Source organism: Dromiciops gliroides, chromosome 3 (assembly GCF_019393635.1).
Source record: "Dromiciops gliroides isolate mDroGli1 chromosome 3, mDroGli1.pri, whole genome shotgun sequence".
Lineage (NCBI taxonomy): Eukaryota > Metazoa > Chordata > Mammalia > Microbiotheria > Microbiotheriidae > Dromiciops > Dromiciops gliroides.
Genome location: NC_057863.1, coordinates 225,109,687 through 225,134,532, shown reverse-complemented (window position 1 = coordinate 225,134,532; position 24,846 = coordinate 225,109,687). Strand labels below are relative to the sequence as shown.

Genomic DNA, 24,846 nt, shown 5'->3' with positions numbered 1-24,846 from the left:
CTCCTGTGGGCAGCTAGGTGGTGCAGTGGATAGAGCACCGGCCCTGGAATCAGGAGTACCTGAGTTCAAATCCGACCTCAGACACTTAACACTTACTAGCTGTGTGACCCTGGGCAAGTCACTTAATCCCAGTTGCCTCACACAAAAAAAAAAAAACACCAAAAAATATACCTCCTACACAATACTAATGTATAGAGGAAGCATTCTTTAATAGAGAGCTGGTTTTCAAGTCGGAAGATCTCAGCTCCTCTGAAACTGGTTAAGTGATCTAAACATTTCTATAGGGGGGGGGGGGCTGAGTGGCACAGTGGATAAAGCACCGGCCCTAGGATTCAGGAGGACCTGAGTTCAAATCTGCCACTATGTAAATGGAGGGGGGGTCGGGGCAAGGAATCACAGGTCCAGTGCCTATTCCTTTACTAACATATCCACGTGGTCTCCCTGGTAGAATGTGAACTCCCTGCAATTAAGGACTACCTGGCACAGAGGCGCTGCTTAATCAAGGCTTGCTGATTCATAGGCTGCTATTCAGACTGGCTTTGCTCTCCGAAAAGTAACTTGTAGACAGAAACCGCGTTCAGGCTCTATTTGAAATCGAAACGAAGAATTTCCCCTCATTTAAAAAAATTCTTTAACGTATTTGCATATTCCCCTACCATTCCCAGTGCCAACCTTCTATTGGCTATTCCCAATTCATAGTCTATAAATTATACATAATTGTTTCCTTGTCGCTTTCCCAGTTAGACTCTATGCTTCGGAGGGCAGGGGCTGTCTTCTACCTTTCCTCATTGCCCCAGGGCTTAGCACTGGAACACAAAACGAGGCCAAAGAGTCCTCAGCCCTCGAGGCGCTAAAATGCAATAATTGTATCTGGAAAAGGCATCTGATTCCATCAATTAACACTGGGGCAATAAACATTTGTTAAAGGCCTCCCACGCGCCATCCAAGGCTAAGAGGTGGGGAAACAAAAAGGGACCACAGACGGTCCCTGTCCTCAAGGAGCTTACAAACTACCTGCAAGGGAACCCCTAAATACTAGGGCAGAGGTTTCTTTGCTGTTTTGTTGTGGTTTTTTTCTTACCTAAAAACAAACAGCCCGATGCCCCCCCCCATAAGCTGAGGAGCGCCACGCGGAGTGATTAGGTAACTGAGAGGGGAGGAGGAAGAGTAGAGAAAGGGAGGGGGAAGGCAGCGGCAGCACGAGGAAAAAGGGGCGAGCCTAGGCTCAGTCCTTCCCCCGCCCCCCGCCCCCCGCCCCCCGCCGGGCCGTTTCCCCGCCCTTCTCGGGACCGGAAGTCCCGCCTCGAGAGGAGGAAGTCAGTTGACGAAGGGAGGAAGCGCGAGTAGGCTGAGGCCGAAGTGCTAGAGGTGAGTGAGGAGAAGGAAGAGGCGGTGACTGGGGAGGGAGAGTCTGGTTCTGCCTGCGGAAGGGGGGGGGGAGGGGAAGTAAAGTCCACCTTTGCTTTCCAGAGCTCGAGTGGGCGGGGAGAGGTGGGAGGAGGAAACGGGCGGGGCCAGGGATTCTAGGGAGAGTAGGACAGGAGCGGGCTCAGGGTCAAGAGGGACACACGGCTCCCGCTACCGCGACCGGGGCAGGTGGGTGAGAGCGGCGGGCCGGTCTCTAGGAGGGGTCCCCAAAAGCTACGCACCCCCTTTTTCTTTCCCTGCCTCACTCCCCAACCCCCACTTCAGCCTCTACTCCCCCCCCCCTTTCCCCACCGCCGCCTTTCTTTACCGGCCATAAGTCTGCAGGTGCTCCATGGCAGGCCCAGAGCAGGGGGGAGTCAAGGGCTAGAGACACCCCTCTCCTCCTTCCCCCCCTTTCTCGAGACGCGCCGACTTCCCCTTCCCGCTTTTTTCTCTCGTCTTAAAGGTTATTCCTTTCTTAATCTTCAAGGGTATCCCCTCAAAGGCCTTTCTCTGCCCCATCCCCTGTAATTTACCGGGTCCTAGGACATGTGTAGATGAGGAAACTGATAACTCGAGAATTTAGGTGACTTTCCCAATGTCACATAGGTGTTCGCTGTAAGACAGTGTAAGGCAGAGCTGTAGCCCTCGACCTTTGATTACTTTCCACTATGTGAAGTGATGTGTTTTCTTCCCATTCACCAGTTTTTGTCAAATAATGGGGGACATAAGTACTAATTTTGTGAAGATTGGAGATGGGGTTGGAGCCTGAAGAGTATGAATTTACATTTTCCATTAACATTGCCAATAGGGAGATTCCTAAAAAGATTCCCTTAAAGTGACCTTCTTTACTAATGTTGCTGCCCGTTAGACTGGTAGAGAAGAGCTCCTTATCTAATTTTCATGTTGCTCCTTAATTAACTATGTGACTTTGGGAAAGTTAATTTAGATCACTGGCTTTTATTTTATTCTGCCATAAAAGAAGCTTCACTGTTCTGAAAATTCAGATTTTATGTGAGATGGGTTGTGGGGTGAAAAGGGGATCGTTAAAAAGAATTGTCTGGGGGCAGCTAGGTGGTGCAGTGGATAGAGCACCGGCCCTGGATTCAGGAGGACCTGAGTTCAAATCCGGCCTCAGACACTTGACACTTACTAGCTGTGTGACCCTGGGCAAGTCACTTAACCCCAAATGCTTCACCAAAACAAGGGGGGGGAATTGTCTGGCTTGTTTTAACAGATGTAGATTTAGAATCGTTTTCCAAAAGGTGATTCAGACCATGGGGACATCCACATCCACTCCTGCTGTTGCAGTGCAGGCCTCAACTGCATCAGAGCATCAGGCAAGCTCTCCACCTCCAGAATGCCCAATGCACCAAGTAAAAGAAAAAGGTAACTTGTTCTTATCTAAGAAAACCCCAAAAGTATAAACCCTCCTAAAATGGTTTAACGTAATAGTAGCAAGCCAGTACTTCGTATTGGTCTTCTAGAGACCCAAAGATATTGTTACATTGTTTTAAAATAGTAGATGTATCAGATTTCATTTAATTATTACATTTTCCTCAAAACCATGATCAGGTAGGTGTACAATATTTACATTTACACACAATGTTCAAGTCATAGAATTGGGGGGGAGGGGCGTCGGGACAATGATGGTTAAGTGACTTGCCCAGGTTCACACAGCTAGTAAGTGTCAAGTGTCTGAGGTTGGATTTGAACTCAGGTCCTCCTGAATCCAGGGCCTGTGCTTTATCCACTGCGCCACCTAGCTGCCCTCAAGAACTTATTATTTAAAACTTACAAATTTCTCTTACTGTTTACTTCTGAGTGGATTTTATCTTAACAAAAGGCTAAATTATATCCCATAGATATTTACCATCTTAGTTGACTCAACTCTTTGTTTAGATGAGAAGTGAATACGGAGAGGTTATATTTTACTCTGGGACTTCTCTTGTCTGTTATGAGGAGGTTGTATAGAATGAGAGCGTTGGCATGTGACTTCTTGTTTCAAAGTGTTTAGAGTATATGTTAGGAATTTCTAGTCTTTAGATTTTCATTCTGTAAAGCAGCAAGCATTTATTAAGCACATACACTTGCAAGGCACTATAATAGGCATTGGGGATGCAGATAAAGAGTTTGTATAAAACAATAAGAGCTAGTGGGGGGGGTGGCAACTAGGTGGCGCAGTGGATAAAACACAGGCCCTGAATTCAGGAGGACCTGAGTTCAAATCTGGCCTCAGAGTCTTTTTTTTTTTTCCTCCCGGCCTCAGACTCTTGACACTTACTAGCCATGTGACCCTAGGCAAGTCACTTAACCCTCATTGCCCTGCAAAAAAACCAAAAAACTAATGTGGCACTTCTCACCGTTGTATGACCTTAGACAAGTCACAGTGACTTCTGGTTCAAGGACCTCCCTACTGTAATAGATGAGTTGCAGTCTGCTGGTAGAGGTAGTTCTTTATTCTGTGCAAATCATTGCTTATTCCCCTAAGACAAGCCAGTGCTACAGTTAAGTCTCTAAAACTTTGCATGGATATTAGCCAAATAACCAGATATTGCTTGAAGGTAAAGGTTCTCCAGGTGCTGCCCCCATGCATACCAATTAGGTCATGTTCATAGTGGTGGTGGCATGTTTCAACCTATTACAATTGGGCATTTAACTACTTGTTGAGTCCAGCCATTCATGGTCAGCATTTTGGGTCCTCTGCCTTTTCCTCATGAAGAAGATATTTTGAATCAGTAGGATGGAATTAGTGTTTTAGGATATCTAATTATATGCAAAATATACCATGTTGTTTCCAGGTCTTCTCATTTCTGAGAATGGGGAAAGAAGCCTATTCTAAACTTTATTTACCCTATTTATATCTTCCCCCCTCCAAAAACATTCGAGCAAATACTGTTAGCCTCCTTAGAATGAAAGGTGGGACTGGGCTTAATGTTATGTACCTGTAATGCCAGCTACTAGATAAGCTAAGGTTGTCAGAGTTCTGAGTTAGAGTGGGCTCTGCTGATCTGGTGTCCCTACTAAATTCTGTATTAAAGGTGAGCCCCTGGTAACTATCACAAGGTTGCCTAAGCAGGCTGAGGTTGGAGTATATTAAATTAAAGTTCCCTATATTTCCAGCCTTAATGAGCTCAGGGAGGCCCAATTTAAAAAGAAAGAGTAAAGGTGGGGAGGTCCCTCAGGGTCTGCTCACTTTTGCTTGGGTATGATCATTGTCTTTCACATACATATTAGAAATTTAGAAATCCCTCCCCGTTGACTAAAAACACCGCAGTCATATAAGTTTAGCAGTTTGGGGATTGATTTGCAATTAAGACCTCCTGTTGCAATGTTTTTTCTTCTACTTCCTTGGTTGTGATTTTTGTTTTTAAGATGAAAGTGACTATTTGACTTAAATAATTTTTCTAGATCCTGAATTTAAAGGCTATAACATCAAATGTGTCAAGTTTTGCATTAGATGGTCTTTAGTATTTCTTCTAACTTAACTATTTCTTGAGTCTAAGTTCATTAAAAAAAAAAAAAAGCTTTTCCCCTATGCTCAGGAGCTATAGAATTGAATAGCCTTCCTCTTAGCAGCTCACTAGTTGTTAGAGCATTGGTTCTCCCTTGCACTATCTAACTCTGGCCCCAAATTAAGGCAAGTATGTCACTTAATAAGGACTAAGATTGTCATTGTTTATAATGATTCCTTTGTTCATTTTTTTTTAAATTTCAGGTTGTCCATTGAATAAAAACCCATCTGATAAAACTTGTGAAAGTCAATCTGACTCAGTACCTGCACATCAGGATCGAGCATATGAATATGTGGAATGTCCTGTAACATCAGCTGGCCATCAAAGTAAAGATGATATAGATCCTTCAAACATGGTATGTTTTTTTAAATCATAAAAGTTTTTTATTATTTTCCAGTTACATGTAAAGATAGTTTTCAACATTTGTTTTCATAAGATTTGTAGTTCCAAATTTTTCTCCCTTCCCTTCCCCCTCCCCAAGACAGAAAGCAGTCTGATATAGGTTATATATGTACGTTAAATGTATTTCTGCATTAGTCATGTTGTGAAAGAAGAATCAGAACAAAAGGGGAAAACCTCCAAAAAGAAAAATCAAAAACAAAAGTATAAACAGTATGGTTCAATCTGCATTCAGAATCCACAGTTCTTTTTTCTGGATATGGAGAACATTTCCCATCATGAGTTCTTTGGAATTGTCTTAGATCATTGTATTGCTGAGAAGAGCTAAGTCTGTCACAGTTGATCATCACACAGTGTTGCTGTTACTGTGTACAGTGTTCTCATGGTTCTTCTCACTTCACTCAGTATCAGTCCACTTAAGTCTTTCCAGGTTTTTCTGAAATCTGTGTGCTCATCATTTCTTACAGCACAGTAATATTCCATTACATTCATATACCACAATTTGTTTAGCCATTCTCCAATTGTTGGTCATTCTCTTGATTTCCAGTTCTTAGCTACCACAAAGAGAGCTGCTATAAATATTTTTATACATGTGGTCCTTTTCCCTTTTTTAATGATCTCTGTGGAATATAAACCTAGTAGTGGTATTACTGGGTCTAGCCCTTGGGCATTGTTCCAAATTGCTCTTCAGAATGGCTGGATCAGTTCACAACTCCACCAACAATGCATTAGTGATCCAATTTTTCCACAGCTTCTCCAACATTTAATTATTTTCCTTTTTTGTCATATTAGCCAATCTGATAGGTGTGAGGTGGTACCTCAGAGTTGTGTTAATTTGCATTTCTATAATCAGTAGTGATTTAGAGCATTTTTTCATATGGCAATAGATAGCTTTGATTTCTTCATCTGAAAACTGCCTGTTCATATCCTTTGACCGTTTCTCAATTGGGGAATGACTTGCATTCTTATAAATTTAATTTTGTTCCCTATATATTTTAGAAATGAGGCCTTTATTAGAAACACTGGCTATAAAAATTGTTTTCCAACTTTCTGCTTCCCTTCTAATTTTGACTGCATTACTTCTGTTTGTATGAAACCTTTTTAATTTAATGTAATCAAAATCATCCATTTTGCATTTCATAATATTCTCTATCTCTTGTTTGTTCATAAAATTGTTCTCCTCTCCTTAGATCTGAGAGGCAAGCTATTCCTTCCTCTCCTAATTTACCTATGGTATTACCTTTTATGTCTAAATCGTGTACCCATTTTGACCTTATTTTGGTATACAGTGTAAGATGTTGGTCTATGCCTAGTTTCTGCCATACTATCTTCCAGTTTCCCCTGCAGTTTTTGTCTAATACTGAGTTCCTATCCCAGAAGCTGGAGTCTTTGGGTTTATCAAACACTAGAATACCATAGTCATTTACTCCTGCGTCTTCTGTGCCTAACCTATTCCATTGATCCACCACTCTATTTCTTATCCAGTACCAAATAGTTTTGATGACTGCCACTTTATAGTAGAGTGTCAGATTTGGTACAGCTAGCCCACCTTCCTATGCATTTTTTTCCCATAACAAACATGGTATATTTGATGCCAATTCTTTTCTTAAAATATGATTTTCGGGAAGACTTCATGTAAATTTCCCATATGATAAATTGTATAAACAGTTAGAGATACTAAAGTTAATTATCTGTTTTATTACATGGTAACAGAGTGAGAACAAGAGATAGCTGTTGTCTAAAGAAAACAAAGTTGGGACCCCTATGACAAATTTGTTTGAGAACATGATTTGGAGGACATGTACACATCAATGAGCTCAGACTCAGTAGAGAATTTGAATTTATCGTATAAGGCAAAAAAGTTAACTTTCTCTGATTTGAACTAGTTTTCAAAAGTTTGCAAATCTGGCATACCTTTCTTCCTTTTTTAAAATAAGGGCAAACTTCAAAACTAGTGCTATTTTTAAGTTTAATAATCTTGCACTCATTTTCTGTATTAGAGAAAGGGTTGCAGCCCAACTCTTGATATGGAAGGGTTGAGCTGTAATTAACCTGTAAGAAGAAAGAGGCATGTAGAGAATAGTAAGGAAGAGAAAAGACTATATTTCATTTGAAAGCCTTCATGGCTTAGAAAAATGGGCAACTATTTTTGCAAAATTTTTGTTAAATAGTTACATACTTAGAATTATATCCCACTTATTCTCCAAAAGGACTTGAAGAACTTACTGAAGTTAAACGTGGAAAAAACAAAACAATATAAAACACTCATTCCAATGACAAACATTTGTTTAGCATTTACTAAACTTCTTGAAAGAAACAGGGAAATTGATGCTACTATGAACTTTAGATAAGTTAGTTATTGCAACTGAGGACTTAATTCTGAGCTTACTGGCAGCTAAGGCAAAAAGAAAAACTCAGGATACAACATCTTGTCTGATAAAAGGAAGTGTACATTTTTACTAAGATAAGCTTTCCTGGCAATGAATTTAGGAAACATTTATTATATGAATCTTTTATAGAAGGAGTATAATGCACAAATATCTCAAGCTATGATTTTATGGAAAACAAAACAAACCCATAAAATTCCTCAAATGAACATTTCTTATATTGAACTATATTAGCCCAAACCAACATTTGAATCTTGTTAAAGACAGGGACTTAAAGTAATTTGGCTCAAATTAGTTGCTCTCTGTTTATTTGGTTACAATTTTTTTCACAAAAAAACCTTGCTGTTCGGCATGAAACAGATCATTTGGGCTATGGGCAAAGAATTGTGTCTAATTTATCCATATATATTTTATCCAGCATATTTTATTGCCCTGTTATAGTTACAGATTGAAAGTGCGTGCATTTGGAAATCACCATCCTTGGTATGTAAAGATATTTAGGAAGGGGAATAAGTATTTATTAAGTGCCAGTTGTATGCTAGGCACTCTGCTAAAGAAGAAACTGAGAGAGTCAGTGACTTTTCCAGGTTAACATTTTTTCATCTAGCATACCTTTCTAAAAATTAACATCTTATAAATATTTGTACCCTCTGTACCCTCATAATAGCTTTTAAAGTCTTCACACCTCTTTTAAAAAATAAAATTTTAGCTTACAATTTGACATTTTAAACAAAACAGGAAATTGAACTGTATTTACAATACAGAAGAAATAATAACCACTGGAGAAAAGCAATTTATGTTTAATTCTCTTGTGATGTTTAAAAATGCAAAATTATCTCCAAGGATAGATAGTATGAAGCATTTTAAATAATTGTGTGAAAATTTGATCAGTAGTGAGCTTATATGACTAGTGAGTATATGTGACCAAAAAAAGTGATCAGGCTCTAATTGTGGTAATTATCTTGTGAGATTCAAAATTGGATATACAGAGTATTAAACTCCCCCTTTTATATATATATATATATATATATATCTCCATCTCCCAGACCACTAAGAAAAAGAAGCCTCTGAGCTTTAATATGTGAGGGATTAGTTTTAACTTTAAAGGTAACAGGCATGGCAGATTTAAGGAGCCCCACTTCAGTAGGGGATGAGGCCCATAAAGACTCAGGAATATGTCCGAGGGAATTAATTAGACAACAAAAGGTAATACCAATTAGGGAAATAGGGAAGTAGAAATACAAATGAATGACCTTAGATCTAAACTTAGTCTATTTTCCTTTATAAAACTCACCGAATCCCAAACTGCCCGCCAGGCCAAGAACCAGCACAACCAAAGCCGAACCTCTCACCCACGCGCATGCCGCCATGGCTCAGTTGAGCAGCCAGAGAATGCCAGCTTCCATTCCCGCCCTCACTTTTAAGTTCGTGTCCCAGAAGTTCCTTGAGTTCGAGTTTTCCTCCCAAAAGGGGCAGTCCTTCAAAAGCTGCTTCAGTAGCATGTGCAATCTCTCAAATGATTCAGCTAAAACTTCAGATATTAATCTTTACCACAAATAATTTTTACCACAATCTTTGTTTATAATTGATATTTTCATATCAGAATGTTTCCAATGTTTAAAAAAACCTCAGCAATCTCATTATTTTGTTTAGATGCCACCACCTAATCAGACACCGTCCCCTGGTCAGCCATTTGCACTGTCAACTGTTAGGGAAGAATCATCAATTCCCAGGGCAGATTCAGAAAAAAAGTGGGTTTACCCTTCAGAGCAGATGTTTTGGAATGCCATGTTAAGAAAAGGGTAAGTAAATAATGATGTTAAGTAGAATGTAAATGTAATTCTTTTTAATTCCCTGAAAGATGTATGATATAGAATTGCTCCAAAATATGTAATAAACATTTGAAAACTTATTTTCTAATATTTGCATTGCATGATTTATCAAAATATGCGGAAATCCAACTATACTGTATGTCCTATTTTCACATAAAGTACTTGAAAAAAATAGGAAAATTAATCAGTTCTATCTATAAATTAAATATGTAGTCTTGCTTCATGTTTGGCAGTGTTTCCAGAGTGTTCTTGCTACCTCACTGATACTTGATAGCTTGTGCAATATTATTAGTAAAATAATAATTTCCTTTCAGCTAAGATGCTGAATAAATTTGAATTTATTAGTAAATTGTAGGGACCAGTTTTTAATTGGGGAGTATTAGCTAGGCGGCTCACTGCAATATTGGGGCAAGGAAGAAGACTGGCAGCCTCCCTCAAAACAGAGCAGGATTTATTTAACAAGAACGAACTTAAAAAAACACAAACAGGATCAGTAGGATCAAGGGAAAGGAAATAAGATGGGGAAAGGGAAATTATACAACCTGAACAACACCACCGCCCAGGAATCAGCTGAGAACACACAGCAGCGTCTTGTTGCCTTCCAGCTTCACGCTAGAATGCCAGGAAAACTCCCTTTTTCCCAGCAGACCCCAGGCTGACCATACATAGCCCCCAGCCAATTGGCTGGCTGCTCTGACAGTCACATGACTGCCCTCACTGGGCTTCCAATCATTATAATTGTGCCAGGCCCATGTAGGTGTTGGCAAGTGGTGATGATGTGAGGTGCCAGCGCCATGGTGATGGCTACAACCAATGGGTGGAGCACCATGCCACCCACGGAGCCCCCAGGCCAGTGTGTGCGCCAAGGTCTCCTCAAACTCCAGCCGAAAGATGGGGCCATAAAAACCTCAAATAACAATCAGTTCTTTACAAAATATAATATATAATGTATTCTTCAACCATACAACTATCATCATAATGCCTAAGAATTAAAGCAATGAACTAAAAATTAGCTTAATTGCTTGTATGTTAATCATAGTTGCATATGACTTCTTAAAAATGTGCATTGATTAATTTTATAGCAGCATTTTAAAGTAATTAAGAATTATATAAAATACTTTTTTACTAGGTGGAAGTGGAAAGATGATGACATCAGTCAGAAAGATATGTATAATATTATTAAGATTCACAATCAGAATAATGAACAAGCTTGGAAGGAGATTTTAAAATGGGAAGCTCTTCATGCTTCGTAAGTACATTTATGACAGACTTTTAATGAAACCTATGAGCACTTTTTTGGATTTGCTCCATTAGGAAAGTGGGGGGAGGGATAAGCATTTATTAGGCACCCGATATTTGCCAGTCATTGTGCTCAGCACTTAAAAAACATTGGCTCATTTTGATCATCACAATAGCCCTGTAAGGGAGGTACTATTATTATCCCCATTATAAAGCTGACAAAACTGAGACAGAGGTGAAGTGATTTACCGAGCCTCACACAGCTAGTAAGTGTCTGAGGATGAATTCAAGTCTTCCTGATTTGTAGGCCTGTTACTCTTCATCTAGTGTACCATTCAGAGTTTGAATGTCTCTATTTTAAGTAAAATAAGCATAATAATATTAAGGTATAATCTGGTAATTTCATTACTAATATAGGACAGGGGTATATGGGATAAAAATAATTAATAGATAACCCCCTAAACTCACTTCTAACCACTTATTTCAACTTCCTATCCAGTTGTACCTTTTAGTCTTCCTATATCCAGCCTCTCACCTTTCCACACCAAAGCTAAAGTGGTATTCCAGAAGCACAGGCCTGACCATGTATATTCCATTACTCCACAAGCTCCAGTGGCCTACCCCCTCTTACTTAAAGAAATAGAAAATTCTCTTTTCGAAAGTCAAAGACCTTCTCATCCTGGCTTCCACCTGTTGTGGGAAATTCCAACGGAGAAACCCAAAGGGCACTCAGGAATAAGGAAGAGCAGTTTATTGACGCGCCGGCCCAAAGCAGAGTTGCCTCTGATACTCTGGGCAGCCACCAAGTGTCCAAGCTGCAGTTTTTATATCTCTTAAGTGCGAAATGCATGCAGGTTTTCACAGGTACATTGTGGTGAGCTACTTGGCAGACAGGAAGGCATATTTCAGTAAACAGAGGCACATGTCAGGAGGTTGGTACTAAACCACAGACTTCAGGGGAACAAACAGTATGTTCTACTTTCATTTGGGGGGGTCTCAGCTCGAGCCTCAGTTTCATCCCCAGTATTTTCCCATATCACACCTACAGTTCTAGGCTGCTTGTACATTCCTTCAAAGTAATTTCCTATTTCTTGTATGTTTCTATGTGTAAGTGTAGTCTCCCTTGACAAAGTAAGAGAAGGGACTGTTTAATCTTGATACTGTATGCCTTACCCATATTAATGCTTAATAGAGATTTATTTGTTTGCAAAATTGTCGTTATTCAGCAGGCATTTATAAAGTAATTATTGTGTACTTTAGACTTGCTAGGAACAACTTTGACTGAATTTTGTTTTCAGTTCTTTGGCCACCCTCTAGAAGAAATTAAACCTGAGAGAAGAGGGAAGGGACAAACCAGAGACATAAGATCATAAATAAGATAAGCAAGCTTTGGATAATAAGGAAGCAGTTAAATTTTGGATTCTTCTTCCTTCCTAGTCTTAGTAGCATCAAAATTCAGTCATATCTTCATCATTGCAATGGTTAAAAGGACAAAGTTGCATAATTTACTCAATATTCTTTCAGTCTTCACCTCATGCAGTCTTCTTATGCATACCTAACTTTCTGTTTCTAAAATCTGTATTTCCGGAACTTTGCTCCCCAGAATAACTTTAATCCTATCAGACAGGCTGTCTCTAGTCAAAATTCTCTACCACATTAAGGAATTTCTATTTTCTGTCCTTAGGAATGATTGTGGGTGGGGAGGGGGAAAAAGCATTAATCTTCATAGAATCCCCTACACTTTCATTTCTAGATTTAGAGCTAGGAGGGACCTCAGAAGGAGCAGGATGATAGAAGCTAACATTTGTAGAGTGCTGTAAAAGTGCTAAGTCCTTTGCATATATTATCTCTTATTCTCACAACAATCCTGTGAGGAGGTGCTTTTATGCCCATTTTATGGATGACAGAACTAAAGATAACAGCTTAATTGTCTTACACTGGATCACATGGCTAATAAGTATTTGAGAGAGGAATTGAACTCAGGTTTTCCTGACTTCAGGTTCAGCACTCTATCCACTATGCCACAGCATCAGAGCCAAGCCCCTCACTTTACAGAAACTGAAGCCCAGAAAGTTCAGTGACTTTCTCAGGATCACATAGTAAGTGGCTAAGGACAGGACTTGAATTCTGATCTTTTTTGCTGACCCATCACAAAAAGCCATGGTTTTTCCCTTTACAAACACTCATATCCTTACAGCAAGTAGAAATGTCACGAAAATTTCTAAGTCCAACAAAGAAAATAAATAGAAAAGTCTCCAAGCTGTGGAAAATAGCTTTATTGAGAGAGGGTACCAGTCTCACAATAAAGCCAGTCTCAGGTCTAGGACCTGAAGACCCTAAGCAGTGCCAGTCTAAGTTTTTTATACCTCTATGAGGCTTAAATACCTTACTATTTTTAGACAAACTCCTCCCAATTTACAGTGCATCATGAAACAAAGTCAATCAAAATATTGTATGTTTGGACTTTTAATCTACAAATGGACAGTCATTTTCTTGGCATACTGCCATGTGAAATGAGTCAGTCTTAATTTTTTAATTTGTCTAAAAAGACATTCACAATTGTATACAATAAGGCTGAAGTCAATCTTGTCTTCATCTAACAGCATTTTATAAACCCTTAATGCCTTATTTGCTTTATAAGAAATACCTAAACAGGTTAAATCACAATTTATACACTATATACTGATTATTAAATACTGATTAGATTACTTATACCTAAAAGTCAAATCACATATCTAAGGGTTAGGCTTGGGGAAAATCTTACAGAATATAACCACTTTTCTTTCTATAATACTTCCAAAGTATTTCCTCTAAATAAAAAGTTTAGATTGTTGAAAGGAACAAGGAGAGACCTGAATCATCTTAATTCATAAATATAAAGATACATTTTTTGTAACTAAATTGCTTAAATATTTGACACCTTTAAGTATACAGAACTAATAACATTATTTATAGTTCCCTAGTGGTCTTAACAATAATATAGAATAGGCATTGTCTCCAAGTATTATATTTTTTCAGAGTCTTAGTTTTTATTCACCATATTTATTAAGAACATATTTTAACTGGTTGTCATTTCATTTGTATTTGCAGTGAGTGCCCATGTGGCCCAACACTGATCCGATTTGGAGGTAAAGCTAAAGACTATTCACCAAGAGCTAAAATTCGCTCATGGATGGGGTAAGTTATAGTTCAGAAATATTTTTAATAGTTCTATCTTTGCATATTCTAAAATTTACCCAAAATATTATAAAATGTGAACTAACTAAATGTTAGTTCACATTTTATAATATTTTGGGTAAACTTTTGGGTAAATTATTATTTAAAAAATATATAGGAAGTAGTGCTTGATCTTTATTCAACTGTACATATTCTCTTGATTTGTAGTAGCATACTGTATATTATACTTGCCTTTGTGGAAGACTACTTTATCCTGGAGTATATAAGGATGCATATTAATGAGTGATTATTGATTAGTTTCTTACAAAAGTTAAGTTTAGTCATCTCGTGCATATTGTATCCATCTACCTTTAGAATATATGTTAAGGATTGGCTCCTTCATGAAAAAATAATTTAGTACATTTTGGGCATGCTTATCCATAGCAGAATATTATTGGAGCTAAATGAACTGTATTAGAATTTGGCTTAAAACATTTGTGGAAGCCAACCACCCTAATCCAATTCCACAGACATTTATTAAACACTTAGGATAGACAAAGCAGTGTACTAAGTACTTGAGATAAAACCAACTGACATCAGATATAGCTTCTGTTAAGGGACTTACAGTAGAGTACAAGAAAGAAAATGTATGCAGATAAATGCAGCACAAATTAAAATATGATGAATGAAAAAGAGAAGTTCAAACAAAGAGCTATGACATACTTTGAGAAGAAGAAATAATTTACTCGAGATGATTGGGGAAAGCTTCATTGAGGAGGTGTTAACTTAGGAAAAAACAACATTGGAGAAATGGAGAGATTTCAGTAGGCAGACATTAGAAGATTTCATTTCCAGTAACTAGAGATAGCATGAGGAAAAACACAAATGGAAAAAGGCAGAAGAATAACGGGAAGGTGAGTAACCTAATTTAGCTGAAAGATAGACTACATGAAGGGGAATGTCTGAGATAATGCTATAGGATAAATTGAGGCTATACTATAGAAGTCTTTGAATTTCAGGCTAAAGAGTTTATGCTGTATTAATTTGGCATTGTATAAGCTACACAAGGTTTTTGAGCAGGGTGATAATGTGCTCCTCTATAGCTGACATTATTATAACTAGAGAGAAATTGAGTTGGGAGAGTTTGGAGGCAGGAAGATCAATAAGGAGGCTTTTTTATAATAATCTGGGTGAGAAGTGAGAAGATCCCGAATGAGATGGTTGGAGTAGATAATGAAAACATACAATAATAGGATTTGATCACTTTCTCATTTATGCTTGACATAAAATCATAAATTTCAATCTGGATGTTTGGAGCATGTTGACTTGGAGGTATAGGGAGAAATTTAGATAGAAATATCCTTTAGGAATATAGAAATGTGAGACTTGAACTCTTCATAAGAGGTTGGAGGTTGCAGAGGTGGCGCCAAGGTGGCAGAATGAAACCAGGAAGCTGCCTGAGAGCTTCCAAATTTCCCTCAGAAACAATGTTAAATTAAGCCTCTCAACAGATTATGGAGCAGCAAAACCTGCCCCCCCCCCAAAAAAAAAAAAGTGGTAAAACAATCTTCCAACTTAAGATAACCTAGAAGATCTTCAAGAAAGGGCTTTTTCATCTGGGTAAAATCATAACTCGGCTCAGAGGGTGTCTGGGTGAGCCAGCAAAAGGCTTAGTCACAGCATAGATCAGCAGCTGAGGACTGGAGGTCTTAGCTCAGCAAGCAGGCCCATTGTGAGGCTTCCAGCCCCAACACTGCTGACACCTCAGAGCAAAAAGCTGGTGACTTGGCCCCCAGCTCCCAGCAAAAGAAGCTTGGGACCGTGAACACTGTACTCCTGAAGCAGAACCTAACCTTAAAAGGCATAAAAGAGGCCAAAATAAAAATATGAATAAGAAACCAAAAAGAATCCGCAGCATTAACAGAGGGAAAGAAGATGGGGGTGAGCATTGTTTTGACCTTATTCACCTGATTTGGTTCAAAAAGGGAATAGCATATACACTCAGTTGGGTATTGAATTCTATCTTACTTTATAGGAAAGGGAAAGGGGAAAGAAAAGGGTGGGGTGCTGATAGAAGGGAGGACAAAACTAGGTATTGAAAGTGGAAAGGATAAAAGGGGGGTGGGGCTGAGGGTAGACTGAGGTGGCTAGAAACAAAACACTAGTGAGAAGGGACGGGAAAAGGAAAAGAAAAATACAAACAAGGGGGAAAAATAGTATGCAGGGAAATATATAGTTAGTATAGAATGTGAATGGGATGAACTCTCCTATAAAACAGAAGCAGATAGCAGAGTGGATTAAAAACCAGAATCCTACAATATGTTGTTTACAAGAAACTTTTGAAGCAGAGAGATACACACAGAGCAAAGGTAAAAGGCTGGAGCAGAATATATTATGCTTCAGTTGAAGTAAAAAAAGCAGGGGTAGCAAACAAAGCAAAAGGAAAAATTGACCTAATTAAAAGATATAAGGAAGGAAACTGCATCTTGCTAAAAGCTACCATAAACAGTGAAGTAATATCAGTACTAAATATGTATGCACCAAGTGGTACACCATGCGGATTCTTAGAGAAGTTAAGTGAGTTATGGAAAGAAATAGATAGCAAAACTATATTAGTGGGGGACCTCAGCATCCCTCTCTCAGAACTCGATGAACCTAACCACAAAATTAATATGAAAGAAGTTAAGGAGGTGAGTATAATTTTATGAAAATTAAATATGGTAGACCTGGAGAAAAGAATATACCTTTTTCTCAGTGGTACATGCCACATACATGTGTATTAGGGCATAAAAACCTCACAGTCAGATGCAGAAAGGCAGAAATAGTAAATGCATCCTTTTCAGCTCATGCTGCAATAAAAATTACTCGTAATAAAGGGCCATGGAAAGATAGACCAAAAATGAATTGGAAACTAAATAATCTCATCCTAAAGAATGAGGGGGTCAAACAACAAATCTTTGAAACAATAATTTCATCCAAGAGAATGACAACAATGAGACAACATACATGGGATGCAGCCAAAGCAGTTTTATATCTCCAAATGCCTACAGTAATCAAATAGAGAAAGAGGAGATCAATGAACTGGACATACAACTAAAAAAGCTAGAAAAAGAACAAATTTAAAATTCCCAATTAAATACCAAATTAAACATTCAGAGAATTAGAGGAGAGAGATTAATAAAATTCAAAGTAAGAAAGCTACAGAATTTATAAAATTAAGAGCTGATTTTATGAAAAACCAATATAGTAGATAAACTTGGTTAATTTGATTTTAAAAAAGAAAAAAACAAATTACCAGCATCAAAAATTAAAAGGGTGAACTTACCAACAATGGAGTGAAAATTAAAGCAATAATTAGGGGTTATTTTGCCCAAAAGTATGCCAATAAATTTAACAATCTAAATGAAATGGATGAATATTTTAAAAAAATATAAACTGCCCAGATTAACAGAAGAGGAAATAAAATCCTTAAATAAAACCACTTTAGAAAAAGAAATTGAACAACCCATCAATGAACTCCCTAAGAAAAAATCTCCTGGGCCATGTGAATTTACAAGTGAATTCTACCAAACATTTAAAGAACAATTAATGCTAATAGTATACAAACTATTTGGAAAAATAGGTGAAGGAATCTTACCAAATTCCTTCTATGAGACAAAGATGGTGCTGATACCTAAACCAGGAAGAACAAAAATAGAGAAAGAAAATTATAGCCCAATCTCTCTAATAAATATTGATGCAAAAATTCTAAATAGAATATTAGCAAAGAGATTACAGCAATTTATCACCAGGATAATACACTGTGACTAGGTGGGATTTATACCAGGAATGCAGGGCTTGTTCAATATTAGGAAAACTGTCAGTATAATCGACCACATCAACAACAAAACTTAACAAAATCATATGATTATCTCAACAGATGCAGAGAAAGCTTTTGACCAAATACAGCACCCATTCCTATTAAAAATACTAGAGAGCATAGGAATAATTGGAACTTTCCTTAAGATGATAAACGACATCTATCTTAAACCATCAGCAAGCATTATATGCAATGGGGATAAGTTAGAGGCATTCCAAATAAAATCAGGGGTGAAACAAGGATGTCTATTATCACCATTATCATTCAATACTGTACTAGAAATATTAGCCTTATTAATAAGAAAAGAAAAAGAAATTGAAGGCATTTGAATAGGCAAGGAAGAAACAAAACTATCACTTTGCAGATGATATGATGCTATACTTAGAGAATCCTAAAGAATCAACTAAAAAACTACTTGAAACAATTAACTTTAGCAAAGTTGCAGGATATAAAATAAACCCACATAAATAATTAGCATTTCTATATGTGACCAAAGTCCAACTGCAAGAGAGAGAGAAATTCCATTTAAGATAACTGTAGACAATATAAAATACTTGGGAGTCTACCTGCAAAAGCAAACCCAAGAACTATATGAACACAATTACAAAACGCTTTTCACACAAATAAAATCAGATCTAAACAAATGGAAAAATATAAATTGCTCATGGGTAAGCTGTGCCAATATAATAAAAATGATAATTCTACCCAAATTAATTGACTTATTCAGTGTCATACCTATTAAACTACCAAAAAAGTATTTCACAGACCTAGAAAAAACAATAACAAAATTCATATGGAAGAACAAAAGGTCAAGAATATCAAGGGAACTAATGGGGGGGAAATGCAAAGGAAGGTGGCTGAGCTTTACCAGATCTAAAACTGTATTGTAAAGCATTAATCATCAAAATTATTTGGTACCTGCTAAGAAATAGAGAGGAAGATCAGTGGAATAGGTTAGGCACACAAAGCACAGTAGTAAATGAATATAGCAATCTCTTGTTTGATAAACCCAAAGACTTGGCTTCCAGGATAAGAACTCAGTATTTGACAAACTGCTGGGAAAAGTGGAAAATAATATGGCAGAAATTAGGCATAGACCAACATCTTGCATCATACACTAAAGTAAAAATGGGAATAAGATCTAGACATAAGGGTGATACCGTAGGCAGGTTAGAAAAGGAAGGAATGGTTTACGTGTCAGAACTGTAGAGAGGGGAAGAATTTATGACCAAAGATGAGATAGAGAGCATTATGAAATGCAGAGTGGATCATTTAGACTACATTAAATTAAAAAGTTTTGCACAAACAAAACCAATGCAAACAAGATTAGAAGGGAAGCAGAAAGCTGGGAAACAATTTTTACAGTTTTTCTAATAAAGGTTCATTTCTAAAATATATAGGGAACTAGATCAAATATTACAAGAATACAAGTCATTCTGCAATTGAGAAATAGTCAAAGATATGAATAGGCAGTTTTCAGATGATGAAATTAAAACTATCTATAGCCATATGGAAAAAAAATTATTAGTCACTACTGAATAGAGAAATGCAAATTAAAACCACTCTGAGGTACCACCTCACACCTATCCAATTGGCTAATATGACAAAAACGGAAAATGATAAATGTTGGAGATGTGGGACAATTGGAACACTAATGCACTGTTGTTGGAGCTGTGAACTGGTCCAACCATTTTGGAGAACAATTTGGAACCATGTCCAAAAGGCCTTTGACCCAGCATTATCACTACTAGGTCTGTATTCTAAAGAGATCATTAAAAAAAGGGGGAAGAACCCACATGTACAAAAAGTTTTATAGCTGCCCTTTTTGTGGTAGCAAAGATTTGGAAATTGAAGGGATGCCAATCAATTGAGGGATGGATAAACAAGTTGTGGTATTTGAATTGTAATGGAATACTATTGTGCTGTAAGAAATGACAAGCAGGGGCAGCTAGGTGGTGCATTGGCCCTGGATTTAGGAGGACCTGAGTTCAAATCTGGCCTCAGACACTTGACACTTACTAGCTGTGTGATCCTGGGAAAGTCACTTAACCCTCATTGCCCCGCAAAAAAAAAAAAAAAGAAGAAGAAAGGACAAGCAGATGGATTTCAGAAAAACCTGGAAAGACTTTCATGAATTGATGCTGAGTAAAATGAGCAGAACCAAGAAAGCATTGTACAACATTGTGTGATGATCAACTATGATACTTAACTATTCTCAACTATAGAATGATCCAAGACAATGGACTTACAGTAGAAAATTCTCTCCACATTCAGAAAAAGAACTGTGGGGTCTGAATGCAGACTGAAGACTATTTTCATTTTGTTGTTGTTCTTGTTTAATCTTGGGTTTTGTTTTGTTTTGTTCTGATTATTGAGGAAATGTGTTTAACATGATTGTAATGTATAATCTATATCAAATTGCTTGCTGGCCTTGGGAGTGGGGAGGGAAGGGTCAGTGGAAAAAAAATATCTTTACATGTAATTGAAAAAAATTAAAAAGTAAGAGGTTGGAGCTAGAGAAAGAGATTTGGAAGTCATCTGAATGAAGTCATAATCATTGAAGCTATGGAAGTAGATAAGGAACTCAACAAGAAAAAAGAGGTCCAGGCACATTTGGGGGCTTTTTCCAGGTTTATGAGATAGAAGGAAGAGAAACCAATGAATATGAAAAAGGAGTAGCAAGACAATTAAAAGGGGAAACAGGAGATTTCAGTGACACATGTAAAGGAGGGAAGCGTAACAGATAACAACTTGATATAAACAACATCTTTACAACAATTAGAATTGTCAAAAAGGAGGATGGGTTGTCTCAGTACATTCTTCATCCTCAGAGGTCTCCAAACAGAGTCCAAGTGACTATTAGTTAAAAATGTTGCAAAGGAAATGCTGTCAAGTTGAATTGCATGATCTCTTGAGTCCCATTGAACTTGTATTCTGTGTTTCTCAGGGAAGAAAGTTGATGGGATTATCTGCTATAGTGATGACAGGGGCCATCATAAGGGAAAAAAAGTCTATTGAATTAGGCAATGAAGTGGTACTTTGGAGTTAAACATTGAAGTAAGGGACTCTGGGTAATGTTTGTCAAATATTTGGTTTTAGAATTATAGGATAATATTCCTTTTATACCTTCTGTTTCTTAACCGTGGGTGACACCTTGCCCCCCCAAAGCTCTCTCCACAGCCCTTTGGCTTTTTCATTTCATACTTTCTCAGAGGGTTTACCCATTTATCAGTCTGTTATTACTGTCCTAAATGATTTATTTATTTACATATCTTCAGTTGCTTATATAACTTTTTCCACTTAGCATATCAGGCTAATAAGACCAAGACAAAAATCTGCATCTTTCCTCCTAAAACTGCCTCCTACCAATTTTTCCAGGAGTAGCAACAACCATTTTTTTCTGTTTTGACCCTCATCCCTCCTACCACTTGGACTGTATTTCAGGCTGTTATATTATACCTTATTCACATATTCTTGGCTTCCCCCCCCCCCATGGTACTCATCCCTATAATATCTTCTTCCTTTTCTACCTAACCCAAGCCCTTCAGAACCAAGTTGTAGTCTCAACTCTCCCATGAGACCTTCTCAGTGTAAACTACAGTCTACGCTGAATTATTATTGCATTTAATATCACACCACTTCTACTAACTTGATATTATATGATTGTTTTCTGTGTAAGTTTTATCTTGGCATATAATTTCCTTGAGGGCAATATAAGTCTTATAAATAACTACTTAATTGATAGCAAATCCTATACTGACTAGCTTGTTTTCATTTCAGATATGAATTGCCATTTGACAGACATGACTGGATTGTTAATCGTTGTGGAACAGAAGTTAGATATGTTATTGATTATTATGATGGTGGAGAAGTAAATAAGGACTATCAATTTACCATCTTGGATGTTCGTCCTGCTTTTGATTCTCTTACAGCTGTTTGGGACAGAATGAAGGTAGCTTGGTGGCGCTGGACTTCATAACGATTCTTTTGTTTTACTTTTAAAAAGAAAACTGTTATTTCCTTTAAAGAGACCCATTAAAATATTTTCTCAATTTGATGTTAAATTGATGATGTGGTGTGTGATTTAAATCTATAATAATGTTTATGTTGATTAATAGTTATGCGTTTCTTTTGTGAACTCACATGCTACCTTTGAATGACAAAAATTGTGAAGGTTTCTCCTATCCAGTTTGAATTTCCCTCATCTTTGGGACTTCAGTATTATCTCAAAGGCATTACCTTTATAAAATTGATGAGATTATATAAAATATTTAACGCTTTTTTTTTTAAAGTAACTTTTATTAAGCAGTGTTTTATTTTTGAGCACTTGAAAGTAAATGTGTGAAAACTAAACTTGATGCTGCCTCTTAACCACTACATTAATTGCCTAGGAAATAGACATAAGTTTTTGTGTGACAGGTGGTTTTTTGAAGATAAAATATAGTATAATGATGGCTGGATATTAAGAATGTACTGGAAATATATTTAGCATAGTTAAATCAGTTTCATTTAGATTTAACTCTTATAAAGTAATTTGAATTATAAAATGGTTTATTGATAGAAATCTTATGGACCATGATAAAAGTTTCTAGTATAATAAATACACTAACTGTGAAATGTGACAGATAGTGTTTTAAGGCTGAAGGTGATTTTTTCAGGCTGTTAAAAGCATGACTTATTAATACATGAAGAGCTCCTTCCCTTTAAGGCAAGTTGAATAGGCATGCTTTATACTTAATTATAAATTAGATACACAAAATATTAAATTTTTTATCATATTCAAACTAGTTTTGTGAGGATTTTTATTCTTTTCACGATAGTCCTTGAGAGAATTTATTTCATTAAAAAAGTTAATAGTGAACTTTGCATTCTTCTAGCAAGATATTTTTTTGCTTGGTAGTAGTACTTGATGCAGGAGGCACTGTGGTGGGTCAGTAGCATGCTAGACTTGGAATTAAACACTGCCTCCACCACTTCCTACTATGTCACTTTAGCCTGAATTTCCTTATCTATAAAATGGATACTGATACCTATGGTACCTCCCTGGAGAGGCAGTTTGGCATTTAGATAGAGCACCAGCCACATGGGATAAAGAAGACCTGGTTCAAGACCAATTTCTAGCTTATACTAGCTATGTGACCATGGGTATGTTACTTAACCGTGGTGCTCCAGACAATTCTTTAAAACTGAAGTTACAGGGGAGATGCTAATTTGCATCTGTGGAGGAAATTTTTACACTAGGTGCTCCTTACTGGGTTGAAAATCACAGGCCCAGACATAGGGTTGTTTGAAAACTGAGTCCATTGTTATTACTTGTTTAAGCACTTAGTAAAAATTAAGATTTTTTTTAAAAATTAGCTTCCATGTTGTTTTTTTTTTAGCTTCCATGTTTTAATTACATTTGTATGTATTTTGAAATTTATTCATTTCTTTGTTTTTTACATCACCTTTATTTCCAAAAGATATATTTGCAAATTTTATAATAGATTGTTAATTGGGTTTGACTCAGCCTGGTGTTGTAGAAAGAGTGCTAGAAATGGAGCCATAATCTAGGTTTGAGTATCCCCTCTCCTGCCAGTTTACTCTCAGTTCCCATAAAATGACTTGATTTCAAGATATTTTCCAATTCTAAATCTCTGATTATTATAATAGTAACTTAATTCTTGTAACTGTTTTCTAGAGGTGGAATTTTTTTTCCCCTAAAGTATTAAGTATAGCTGTAGCACTTTATCCTTTGTGATGTTTAAAAAGTTTGAGAGACATATCAATAATGGCAGCATGTTTATCTGTAAAAGGATGGTCATTTGGTCATCTGTCTGTAAGACAATTATGGCAGTGACTCATGGCTTATATGCCCTTTTGGAAGAGAAGTGTAGTGTGCCTGAGGGTGGTAGTCAACTCTGATTGGTTAACAATTAATGAGAAGTCCCCTTTACAAAGAAAAATGAGTTCATTCCCATGAGGGGCTGAGAGTGACATTATGTCACTCTTGGACAGAGACTATCCCTATATCTAGACCACCCCCAGCCTTGGGCAATCTAGACAAAAGGATCTTATCTCCACCCAAGTTTGATTTAATGTAATTCACCTTGTAAGGGTGGGTGACTTTGGATAGAGAAGAAGGTTAGCTTAAACCTTCAGATTACTGAGGTCTTGAAATAAGGATAATAGAAAAGGGGTGAATCTCCCCCAATCATTGATTATTAACAATCATTTCTCTCACCTTATTTCACATAATCCATTTACTCATGTTAACCCTATTCACTTATAGACTATGACCCTCAACCCTGAGTGTTAAGGAAAAAAATGAATTATTATATGTGTTTCTCCATCATTAACTGATGCATTCACATGGGAAAAGTTAGAGAAAAAATGAGTTGTGGTAAATTAAGTAAATGTCTAAAAGGCAGTGAAAAAAGTTAATCATAGGACCTGGGATCAAACTGTGGCTCTACTACTTAGCTATATGACCCTGGGCAGGTGACATCATCACTCTGGCATCAGTGTTTTCATCTTTAAAATGAGGGGGTTGGGGCAGCTAGTTGGCATAGTGGATAAAGCACGGGCCCTGGATTCAGGAGGACTTGAGTTCAAATCCAGCCTCAGACATTTGACACTTACTAGCTGTGTGATTCTGGGCAAGTCACTTAACCCTCATTGCCCTGCCCAAAAAAAAAAGGGGGGGTAGCCCCAGTAACTTTTTTGGGGGGTAAGTGTGGAGATGGTGTGGAGATGAGCACTTCCTTATGTGGCTAGACCCTCCTCATGGCTTATGTAAGAACTTTCTGGGCAGTTAGTGTGAACTCTGAACATGATAGAGGCCTGCCACACTGATTACCTACAGCATTATGTGGTACTACTTTCCTCTACATCTTCATAGAGTCCACTACAAGTACTGAGAAAAACCTCAATTTCTTGTCCTTTTGGCAAACATCTAGAAAAGATAACCCTTTTCTAGACATCTTGTCTTTTGGGGAATCCTCTGATAAATGGTTGTTTCTTTTTACTTATAAATTAAATCCTTTTTATTGAATTCATTGGTTTGCCCTCTG

General features: G+C 37.3%; 1 protein-coding gene across 4 annotated transcripts; it reads left to right on the top strand.

The window, feature by feature from the left end:
* The first annotated feature begins 1,244 nt into the window (after nucleotides 1-1,244).
* Nucleotides 1,245-21,858, top strand: LOC122749846 (holocytochrome c-type synthase). Of its 4 annotated transcripts, none has more exons than XM_043996397.1 (7): nucleotides 1,245-1,368; nucleotides 2,645-2,796; nucleotides 5,126-5,277; nucleotides 9,362-9,510; nucleotides 10,670-10,789; nucleotides 13,870-13,956; nucleotides 21,575-21,858. In XM_043996397.1, exons 2-7 carry the CDS (start codon nucleotides 2,685-2,687, stop codon nucleotides 21,771-21,773), a joined length of 819 nt encoding a protein of 272 aa, XP_043852332.1. In that variant the 5' UTR covers nucleotides 1,245-1,368; nucleotides 2,645-2,684; the 3' UTR covers nucleotides 21,774-21,858. The 4 variants fall into 4 exon arrangements, with proteins under 4 accessions (XP_043852332.1, XP_043852334.1, XP_043852331.1 ...); XM_043996399.1 differs by having other exon boundaries at nucleotides 1,273-1,368; nucleotides 2,673-2,796; XM_043996396.1 differs by lacking the exon at nucleotides 1,245-1,368 and adding an exon at nucleotides 1,450-1,596.
* Nucleotides 21,859-24,846: the final 2,988 nt, after the last annotated feature.

Bases quoted from the DNA above. Each gene is read 5' to 3' on its own strand.
- LOC122749846 (XM_043996397.1), top strand. From the start codon at position 2,685: ATGGGGACATCCACATCCACTCCTGCTGTTGCAGTGCAGGCCTCAACT. The intron at 10,790-13,869 runs GTAAGTACATTT...TTGTATTTGCAG, and splicing joins TGGGAAGCTCTTCATGCTTC to TGAGTGCCCATGTGGCCCAA. The intron at 13,957-21,574 runs GTAAGTTATAGT...TTTTCATTTCAG, and splicing joins AAAATTCGCTCATGGATGGG to ATATGAATTGCCATTTGACA.